At 37.5% G+C, this 11,245-nt stretch overlaps 2 protein-coding genes across 7 annotated transcripts in view; one reads left to right on the top strand and one right to left on the bottom strand.

Moving 5' to 3' along the window:
* The window catches only part of TFB1M (transcription factor B1, mitochondrial), an 82,112-nt gene extending 75,974 nt beyond the window's left edge, over nt 1-6,138 (top strand). The window contains exons 6-7 of the mRNA XM_001381294.4: nt 2,455-2,582; nt 5,647-6,138. Of these exons, the coding sequence (XP_001381331.2) occupies nt 2,455-2,582; nt 5,647-5,887 (369 nt within the window). The 3' untranslated portion in view covers nt 5,888-6,138. The remainder of the gene's footprint in view (nt 1-2,454; nt 2,583-5,646) is intronic.
* Nucleotides 6,134-11,245, bottom strand: part of TIAM2 (TIAM Rac1 associated GEF 2) — a 317,964-nt gene continuing 312,852 nt past the window's right edge. For all 6 annotated transcript variants that reach the window (XM_007484791.3, XM_007484792.2, XM_007484794.3 and 3 more), the window contains one exon: nt 6,134-7,327. In XM_007484791.3, the coding sequence (XP_007484853.1) occupies nt 6,690-7,327 (638 nt within the window). In that variant the 3' untranslated portion in view covers nt 6,134-6,689. The remainder of the gene's footprint in view (nt 7,328-11,245) is intronic.

Below are 11,245 nucleotides of genomic sequence, written 5' to 3'. Positions count from 1 at the left end.
ATCAAGTGCCTACTACAAGTAAAATACATCAGAGGTGATAGCTGACCTTATAAGGTATTAATATCGTCATGTTTTTCTTGTGTAAATCAATAAAAGAGAATTAAGTTTATTTCAGGTCATATTTTTGTTTTAAAAATTGAATAATTTAAAACTAACTGTATAGTTTATGAATAATTTTATGATTTTGCTGGAACAATGAAACGAACTATTTTTTGTAATGTGGTAACCTAGGAAACTGCATCAAGGTCACTAGCAGTAACTTAGATTTGTGAGAGAGGTGACAGTACCAAGTTCACGTGTGTTTGTTTCATTATTACCGGCTAAGTATTTTAATACTTTTGCCTTCTTGTCAGTTTCTGATTTTATCCAATCAGCTAGTGGTCACTGAACCAAAAATAATTGTAATTAAATAATAAGACTGTATCTGTGCACTCATTATTTTATACCAGCTCTGCAGAGATGGACCTCTTTTCAATTAATTGTATCATCATAGATTATTGTGAGATTTCTGTCACCTTTCAGTGATCTAACCCAGTCCATGAAAACACCCTGAACTGATAGTTGCATTATGTTCATTGAACAAAAAAGAAAACGTTTATGACTTGTTCTTTGTGGAATCCCTTGGTTCTTCAGGGTACTGGGTGTAAAATACTACTCTGGAGAATCCGGTATAGGGGCAGGCATACAAAGGTGCTTTATGTATATAGTGTCACCTTCTTTAATGAATGTCATTAAATGAACTGGCCCATGCCAGGACCCAAAGTTTGAGAGCTTACCATTTATGTTCCGTATTTAGCCCTGCTCACTACTTCCTCTGAGCCTATTGCTGAACTAGAAAACCAGTCAGTCAACATGTCTTAAGTGCCAGTTATTATGTGCCAGACACTGTGCTATTAGAGATATTAGTTCAAAGTGAGGATTCATATTTAGAATTTCTACTTGTGACTGACCTGAAGTATTTATTTGTGATGCAGCCATTTATAACCAAAAGTGTTAGTGCTAACAAAATTTGCCACAAATTTGGGTTCAACGTTGTTATAGAGTCAATGGATAATTTTAATCATAAATTGTTTAGACAGATTTAGGGTATGTATCTTTTACAGTATTTTATCTATATTCTTAAAAAATATTTAAACCGGATTGAGAGTCAGGCATAGAGAGGGGAGGTCCTAGGTTCAAATCTGGCCTCAAACATTTCCCAGCTGTGTGATCCTGGGCAAGTCACTTGACCCCCATTGCCTAGCCCTTACCACTCTTCTGCCTTGGAGCCAGTACACAGTATTGACTCCAAGACGGAAGGTAAGGGTTTAAAAAAATATATTTAAACCCTCACCTTCAGTTTAGAAATCAAAACTAAGTATTGGTTCCAAGGCAGATATGTGGTAAGAGCTAGACAACTGGGGCTAAGTGATTTACCCAGGGTCACGCTGTTAGGAAGTGTCTGAGCCCCAAAATGAACCCAGGACTTCCTGTCTCTGGGCCTGGCTCACTATTCCCAAAGCCAACTAGCTGCCCCATCTTATAAAAACATTTAAATATTGAAAAAAGGGGCTTGTACAAAGGCCATAATAGATCATACCTTTTTCAAGTGCCTTCTAGCCCTTCCAAGCAATTTTTAAAATATCAAACTTTTATTAGACACAAAATACAAAGAAGGGAAAATAATGGTTGTAATGTTAAAGAAAGTCAATTATAAATAAACAGCATTTTCATATCTGTCACTATAGTTACCAAGCAGCTTCCATGTGGTTCTAAAGAAAAGAGGGTTTCTAATTCTCTCAGTAATGGTGTACTTTTTGTTTTTTCAGAAGCAAAAAATGTGGCTGATAGGGCCTTATAAAACCCAGACACTCATCTGTTCCTAAGTAAGCATAATCTCCTACAAAGGGTCAATTGCATTTGATTTTGAATGAAGGTTATCTTCCTATAGCTAGGATTCCGTTTTAACTAACTTTTCAAGACCCAAAAAGTATGTTCCTACTTGTTCAAAATAGCGCATTGTTATAAAGGCAGCACCCTGCCTTGTATATCATGTCATTTCATTTCATGTTTATGCATTTCATTTCACCAACAACCCACAAAGATACCTCAGTACAGTGTGCAGCTGCTTATTTTTCTTCTCTTTGCTTTTTCAAAAACTAAGGTGTCCTTCCTTATCTGACAACTCTCGTGAACACTAAAATGCCATTTTGAAACAAAGTTATAAGTATTTGTCTAGAGGATTTCATTGTAGAATAGTTGTAACTGGCTTTTATTTCCTTGAGTTATCTCAAGTGCTAATGTAGTATTTTACAAGTCTAGAAGAGATCAAAATTTAAAATAAGAAATTGTGCTTTTGAGAGAATAAATACTTATCAAGAGGCGTTTGGTGCAGTTGTGGGAAATTTCCACGGGGTTATTATTCTCTCTTCACCCAAGATTATACAAAATCCCTTTTTCTTTCTTTCAATTTAGGTGGATGTGGGAGTTGTTCATTTCACTCCCCTGGTGCAACCACAGATAAATCAGCCATTTAAGCTGGTGGAAAAAGTTGTTCAGAGTACTTTTCAGTTCAGAAGGAAATACTGCCATCATGGGATTGGGTAAGAAATTTCTTCTTTGTGTTTTTAAGTTTTAATAGTGTAGGTAGTAGGCAGAGAGAAACAAATTGTAATCCATCCCTTCTAACAGCAGAATTCTTAAGTCAACAGTATTGTTATACGGTTTTGAATTTCAAGCATCCATTTGAATTTAAATACCATTTATAGATTATTTCTATCATACTTAGCATAGACTTGTCCAAAGTTCAGAATCACACAGGATTTGGTGACCATCTCTGTATCGTTGTGTATATGTATATATATCAGTTCTGAATAGCCACCCATTTTTAAGAAGCTAAGCTGTATGTATCACGGTGAAACTTGAGAAAATGTACTTTAGCAGAGACAAATTTTTAAAATACCAATGACATTTCCTGGGATATTAAGACTTCAGATCTCTAGAATGTGGCTAAGAAGCTGGAATTAAGGGGGAAAGGACCCTGAATGACATCACCAAATTAATGTACCCAAATACCCAAACTTTTAAATAGAAGAGCCTATCAGGCTCTCACTTAAGTCAGTTTACTTCTTTTTATAGACAGCTGTAACAAACTCTGTTACCTGGTTTCCCAGCCTATAATAAAGTCCAGAAGTCTCCAGTTTTGAGAGAATCTATTACCTGGATGTGTCTCCTTGGGCAAGTCACTTAACCCCAGTTGACTAGCCCTTACTTCTCTTGTGCCTTGGAACCAGTACTTAGTATTGATTCTGTTACAGAAGGTAAAGATTTTTTTTAAAGAATCTTTTAAAGTAAGATAAAATAATAGGAAGGAAGGAGACAGAAAAATTAAAAAAGGATAGCAGTCTGGGACAGTTAGATGAAGGATGAATGTACACTATCCCAGAAGTTCCTTAGGGATGTTAAATGCATGGAAACAGTATGTCATCATTTGTAGAAATGAATCCCAGTCATTAATGAAAAGCTGTTACGGTGAGCTATTCCGATTTAAGGCCATGTAGTTTTAGAAAGATTTCTCCAAAATATTTTTCAAAGATTTAAATGATTCTTAATGAGGTAAACTGATATATTATGAAAACTCAGTTCTTTGGAATGTTAGAATGATTTCTTCTACAAAAGTTTCTTCTTCTAAGGTTTTAATGTATTCTTATCTCCTTCATGCCCAATGTAAATGCCAAACAACAAGGATTTGGGATCATTGGCTGGAAGGGACCCTTAGAGGGCATCTTGCTTATCCCTTTGATTTTACAAATGAGGAAACTGAGTCCCAGGGAACTTAAGTTCAAGTCAAGATGTAAGCCCAGGCCCTCTGACGAGACAGCAAAGAGTACTCTTTCCATCTTTGCCGCGTCCCTGACTTTGGAAATTCAAATGGGCCCTCAATGTTAATAAAAATTTAAATAAAAAAAAGAAAGTACAAGTCACAAATCACTAGTGCTGTCTGTCATCAGGCTGACTAGGCATTAAGAGATTTAGAACTACAAGGCCCATCGATCATATGATTCGATGCCGTCATTTTACCAATGAGGAAACTCGAGCTCATAGACTTTATGGGATTTGCCCAAATTCCACATTGTGTTCACTATGTAGTATACTTCATTTTGTTTTAGGCAGCTAGGTGGTGTGTTGGGTAGAATTCTGACCCTGGAGTCAAGAAGACCCGAGTTCAAACACAGTGTCAGAGACTCTAGCTGTATGACCTGGAAAAGTCACATGACCTCTGCCTCAGTGTCCTCATCTCTGAAATGGGAATACTAATAGTATCCCTCATAAGGTCGTTGGGAGGATGAAATGAAATATTTGTAAAGAACTTTGCAAAGTAAAATACATGTGCTCATTGTTACTATTACTACCACCGGCACCCCCACGACCGTGACGGCTACACTCGTGCTCCTCATTCTTGCACATTATGCCCCTAAAGGAAGCAGTTAAATAAACTTGAGCCCCAGAAGGTCCCCACACTCTAAGAAACCACTGTGCTGTCCTAGAAAGAAGGGGTCTCCCAGGCCGGCCGGCTTCAGGACAGTTCTGTGGCCAAAGGATGAGAACGTGCTGGGCGGCTGTTCTGTGCCTCAGCCTCCTCGGTCAAAGGCATTAGAAATGGGGAGGAGGAAAGCCGCCTTTCCAGAAGGCAGCTCCGCATTGAGACCGCCATCTCATTAAGTATAAATCAGTCTTTTATTCAAGAAATCTTTTCTCGCAGGCCTTTCTGAACAGGCTCCTTGGCAGCTTAGGGTCAGAACTTGAATCAACAATATCTATAATCTAAAGCAAAATAAAACACCCGCGCCTGTGTTTTAATGCCGTGACTCATTATAGACTGAGCAGGTCTCTGCAGCACTTTCTACATGCTAGAAAAGCAGACTTCGAACGAGTTTGACTGTTCCTCCATGAAACTCCAGTGCCTTCTCACGACGTGGGATGGGCTTGCTGGCGAGGCATTAAATTCTGTCAGGTTTGACCGACTATCCTCCCCAGCTGGAAAAGCAGTGAGCATAGGATTGCATCAAGAATTAAATTACTTTGTTTGGGGCCCGAGCCCGGGTGAGTGGAAAACCCTCCTGCCCTAAATTGGTAGAAGCTCATTCCCAGAAAGTTGGTTGTGGCAGTGAGTGGGGCCTGTTTGCCAGTATGTGTGCAAGGATTGCAACATAGTTTCAGACTTCTGCATCATGTGATCATCATAAAGTCTTACTCGGTAATCCACTATGCCGGGCTTTTCAGATATTTGGAGGTATCAAAACATCCCATCCTGTGGAACAAACTATTTCTTAATATTTAGGGAATATTTTTGAAAGGCCATAAAGAGAGACAGATCCAAAGGCCCATGAAGATTATTTGGGCAATTAAAGTGGTTTATAAACTCTGAAAGGTTAATTCAAAGTTGCATTTTCACAATAGTGTCCTTTGCACCACTGCCGTTTTGTCTTGTTAAATCCCATGACTACTGTAACTGCTTCCCTCCTGACAGCAAGTTAGCTGAGGTCAAACAGTTTCAGGACAGGGAGCAAGGCACCTACTTTCTTCATAGTTCGGGGAGGCACAAGGCTGACTTTGACTTTTTAAGATTTTAAAACCAAACTTTTTTTCCCTTTTTCCTTCCATCAGAATCCTATTCCCACAAGCTGAACGCTCAAAAAACACTGAAAAAATGTTAATGTTGGCTGATGTGGACCCTACTTTACGGCCAAGCCAGCTCTCCATCTTGCATTTCAAGAACCTCTGCGATGTCTACAGAAAAATGTGTGATGAAAACCCAAATCTTTTTGCCTACAATTTCAGGGAAGAGCTCAAGCAGAAGAAAAGAGAAAAGCCTAAAAAGGAGACAGATGAGAGTGATTTAGATTAGATAGATGTAGCTATCACTGGGACTATGATAATGTGCATAATGTTTAAGTTGTTCGTGTCAAATTTAAGATGTGGATTTCCTTCCTCATTGACTCTAGTCAGGATAGTGTTGCTGTTGCATTACACAGATTATCTAAAAGGTTTTTTGGGAATGATCATGTTTCAGAGTAAGAGGTATTCATAAAAATACCAATTCCCAGCTTTTCCTATACAGAGTGATAGAGAAAATAAATACGATCAAATAAGATTAAAGTACAAGCGTTCTTTTAATAGATATACTGCATAGATATATATATATATAATATATGTTTATTATAAACAGCATCTCTTATAACCTTACAAAAATGAAATTCTTGCACATGGTGCCCCTAAACCACATTTAAAAATAACTTTGAAGCATAATTAAGCAAAGATAAACAGCTGAAAGAAAATGCCCAGAGGATTAAAAAAGTTGACCTTTTAAAAAGCAATTAATCACAAATTTCCCACCTTACTTTTTTCACATAACTTAAAATAATTAAAATGCAATTTTACTTTAAAAGACACCAAATAATTTTGATACCTGCTCAAAAAAAAAAGGATATAAACTAAGTAATTTACAGATTCTGACCAGCTTAATCTACTTTTCTGATATACAATAAATTAAAATAACTTAAACCTTTACAACTATTCTTTGTGGGAAAACATAGTGCACAAAACCAAAGTTAGTAGTTTTCTGGCAATTTCCACTTTACCACTAGCTGAAAAGCAAAATGAGCCACTTAAACCATATGTGGAATGAAATCAAAATTTGAGCATCAGCGCTATGATTTTCCATGGCTGTCTGTCTCATAAAAGCACTCCTCATTAACGACAGATGTTAAACTCTGGACACTGAATTCCCTCTCTAGTATGGAATTTAAATCAATGTTAGCATTTTCAGATTTACTGTCAAGAGACTGATGGCGTGCTTGCAGTGTTAACAGAGTCCCCCTATCCCTTTTGGTACTGTTTGCTTTCCGCTTAATGGGACAGAAATGTCCACGCACCAGCTTTGGATGCGCTACACTGTTAAGATTGTTTCCAACCTCTGTTCTGGGCTGTTGATCGGCAGTGCTGTCACCCTCAGAGTCCTCGGAGATCTTCAGCCTTTGGAACTGAATTTCAATGTCTTTTGTAGGGCTGCCTTTTTTCAGAGTTTGATGAAAATCATCATCTTCATCACTCAAAATATCAGACTCTTTAATAAGACTGTCTGAAAAATCAGATGAACATGTCTGTGGGTACTTCTCAGGTGACGAATCCTTGGATTCCTGCCGACTTTCAGTAGTGTGACAGCCACTGCTTTGCGTGCTACTACTCAGGCTACATTCATCAGAATCCAGTAAGTTTCCTTTTCCAGTATCACTGTTCCACTCGTTGCTGGGAGAATTCTTTAGCACCCTTAAGGACCTTGATGAAGCTGCAATGAAAAAAGTACATTTTGCCTTGAGCTAGAGGAACAGGATTTAAAAGAATGAAATAGCATAAAAGCATCTTAACGCTTACTTCTCTTTCATGTTGCAAAATGCATTTTTCCTGAGACTTAGATGACTGTGTGTGTCATGTTAAACGACTAGGTGTTCATACAAAAGAGGTAAGCTGACAATAGTTATTTGTTTCTTCTTTCTATTGGGATTGCAGGGGAAAAAGGATGTAGTATTTTCACAATAGCCAATTAATAGAGATTAAACTTTGTTTGAGGGAGGATAAAAATTCCAAATCTGTTAACATGAAATCAAAGTACTAGTTACTGATAAAAATGTAGACCAATTCCTTCCACTGCAAGTACTTACTGCTTACTTACACAGCTAATTCAAGTCAGAGAATAAGACTTGGAGAAATTCCATAATGATGTCATTTTTATTTGACTAGCTTTCCAGCCTTGGATATCTCTAGCCAATTGGATGCAAGACATTTTTTTTTAGGATTTCTACACTTTAAGTGGATCAAGATTATTGTATTTACTCATTTGTGTTAGTTATTGTCATTTAAGGAAGAAAGAATTTGATCTGTCCCAGTTTTTCCATAAGATAACCCCATTTTGATGGTTTTCCTCATACAGTTTGCATTTCTGGCCCTGGTACATTTGAAATGCTCTAAAAATCTGAAACTAGATTCTAAAGATAAGGAGAAGGGGTTTTGAGAGGTAGAGCTAGTAGAGGTGTTAGCAAATGCAATCCCTTCATTTCACTACGAGGCATTTGAGACCAAAGGTCCCAAAGACAGTATACCCAGGATTGGACCCCAAGTTCTCTAACTCCTAATCTAGTACATTTGACACTATGCCATCCTGCCCTTTCCTTTGCTTATTGTCTCACCGGCACACAAAAATAATGCCTCATTTGTTTTTCTTTTCTTTGAGAATTCAGTATCTCAATTCTTTAATATCAATGACTCTATTTGTGTAGATTCACTTTCTATTGATGCCAGTCACAACTTGTCCCTCCACAACTTAGTCCTTTAAGAGTCAGTCTAGAGCAAGGATTGTAAATCCTGCTACCAAAGCAACTGAGGCTCAGTGATGGATCAGCTGAGCTGGGAGTTCTGAGCTTCAGGGGGCTAAAGCCCATCAGGTAGACACCTAGCACCAATGTGGAGAACCTCTAAGCTGCCCCAGGAGGGGCAAACCAGCTTAGGTGTGTGACAGAGGAGGTCAAGACCGGAGTTGGTGAGGAGAGATGAGTTTGTGAGCAGTCACTGTACTTCCTCCTGGGGCTGGGAGAGAGAGAGAGTTTACCACCCTCCAGCCAACCCAGTGAGAAACCTCAGAAATTATCTAGGTTGGTCTTCAGACCATCCCCAGACCCATAACTGAATTTTTTTCAAAGACAATACGACCTTCCAAGTTTATATTCCATTTGACTAGCCTTTGAAAACTCCATGTCTTGATAACACATTGTAACCTTTAATTCTTCATGCCTTTGCACAAATAATGGCAATGTAATTAAAATGAGAAGAAAAAGACTTATCAAATGCAAGGAACAAATTCAAACACTTAAAAAAAGAGCCATTCTCCAGTATCCAAATGGTCAAAGGGTAAGAACAGACATTCTCAAAGGAAGAAATCCAAGTGAATCAATAACCATATAAAAAAAAAGCTAAAATCACTAATAATTAGAAAAATTCAAATGATAACCAACCCATTCCAATTCTACTTCATATCATCAGAGCAGCAAAAATTTTAAAAAGGGAAAATAGCAGTCACTTCTGGAAAATATACACTAATGCACACTGTTGGTGGAACTGTGAACTGATCCAGCAATTTGGAATTATTCTCCAAGTCACTAAATTGAGTATATTTGGTGGTGTGAGACCACTCTGAGGCAAAGGACCCAAAGTAAGTGTAAGTTTGCTTTACAAAAGTAAAGAACAGAAAACTAAGAGGGTGCCCATCAACTGGGGAATGACTAAACAAACCGATGAATGTAATGGAATATTATTGCACCACACGAAATTATACAAGGTTAGGGTTATGAAAGAAACCTGGGAAGGCTTGGATGAACTGTTACAGAGATACCAAAAATATCTGATTCAGTGGCCACAATATTCTAAAGAAGAAAACTGATCAATGCAATGTCTAACAATGAGTACAGGGGATTGATAAGTGATGAAGCATTATAGTCACTCTCTAATGGGGATGCGATGGACTCAAGATGCAGAACAAAACATCTATTTTCAGACATGGCCAATTTGGGAATTTGTTTTGCCTGCCTATGCATATTTATACCTTTGTTACAAGGTTTCCCTTCACCCCTTTGGGGTGATAAAGGAAGCAACAATCAGATTGTTAAGATAAAAAAATGAAAGGGAAAAAAAAGGGATGATTGAAGCATTTTCTTTTTAAAGCAAAGAAGAGAAAAGACCTAAAAGGCAGCTTTCAAAGTAACACTCTGGGGCAGCTATATGGCTCAGGGGATAAAGGGCCAGGCCTGGAGAAGGAAGATCCAAAGTTCAAATCTCACCTCAGTTAACCTCTTAGTTTTGTGACTCTGAGCAAGTCACTTAACCTCAATTTCCTAGTCCTTGCCACTCTTCTGCCTTGGAACCAATACTTCATATATATGCTAAAGCAGAAGGTAAGGGTTTGAAAAATTAAAAAAGAAAGTTTCACAATGAATTTTATTATACATTCAAAAAGAAAAGCAGAACACAACTACAAAACACTCTTCACACAATTAAAACTAGATCTAAACAATTGGAAAAACATTGATGGGTAGGATGAGCTAACATAATAAAAATGGCAATCCTACACAAACTAATTTACTTATTTGGTGCCATTCCCATTGAACTACCAAATAACTTTTTTACTGAATTAGAAAAAACCGTAACAAAGTTCATTTGGAAGAACAAAAGATCAAGGATATCCAGGGAAATCATGAAAAAAAATGTGAAAGAAGGTGGCCTTGCAATACTAGATCTCAAACTGTACTATAAAGCAGTGGTCATCAAAACAATTTGGTACTGGCTAAGAGACAGAAAGGAGGATCAGTGGAATAGACTTGGGGTAAGTGACCTCAGCAAGATAGTCTATGACAAACCCAAAGACCCCAGCTTTTGGGACAAAAATACACTATTTGATAAAAACTGCTGGGAAAATTGGAAGACAGTATGGGAGAGATTAGATTTGGATCAACATCTTACACCCTACCCCAATATAAATTTAGAATGGGTGAATGACTTGAATATAAATAAGGAAACTATAAGTAAATTAGGTGAACACAGAGTAGTATACATGTCAGATCTTGGGAAAGGAAAGATTTTAAGACCAAGCAAGAGTTAGAAAAAATAAAAAAATATAAAATCAATAATTTTGATTACATTTAATTAAAAAGGTTTTGTACAAACAAAACCAATGCAACCAAAATTAGAAGGGAAGCAACAAATTGGGAAAAAATCTTCATAACAAAAACCTCTGACAAAGGTCTAATTACTCAAATTTATAAAGAGCTAAATCAATTGTACAAAAAATCAAGCCATTCTCCAATTGATAAATGGGCAAGGGACATGGATAGGCAGTTTTCAGATAAAGAAATCAAAACCACTAATAAGCACATGAAAAAGTGTTCTAAATCTCTTTTAATCAGAGAGATGCAAATCAAAACAACTGAGGTATCACCTCATACCTAGCAGATGGGCTAACATTACAGCAAAGGAAAGTAATGAATGCTGGAGGGAATGTGGCAAAGTAGGGACATTAATTCATTGCTGGTGGAGTTGTGAACTGATCCAACCATTCCGGAGGGCAATTTGGAACTAATCCCAAAAGGCGCTAAAAGACTGTCCGCTCTTTGATCCAACCATAGCACTGCTGGGTTTGTACCCCAAAGAGATAATAAGG

This window comes from Monodelphis domestica, chromosome 2 (assembly GCF_027887165.1).
Source record: "Monodelphis domestica isolate mMonDom1 chromosome 2, mMonDom1.pri, whole genome shotgun sequence".
Lineage (NCBI taxonomy): Eukaryota > Metazoa > Chordata > Mammalia > Didelphimorphia > Didelphidae > Monodelphis > Monodelphis domestica.
This window is presented reverse-complemented; position numbering and strand designations above follow the sequence as displayed.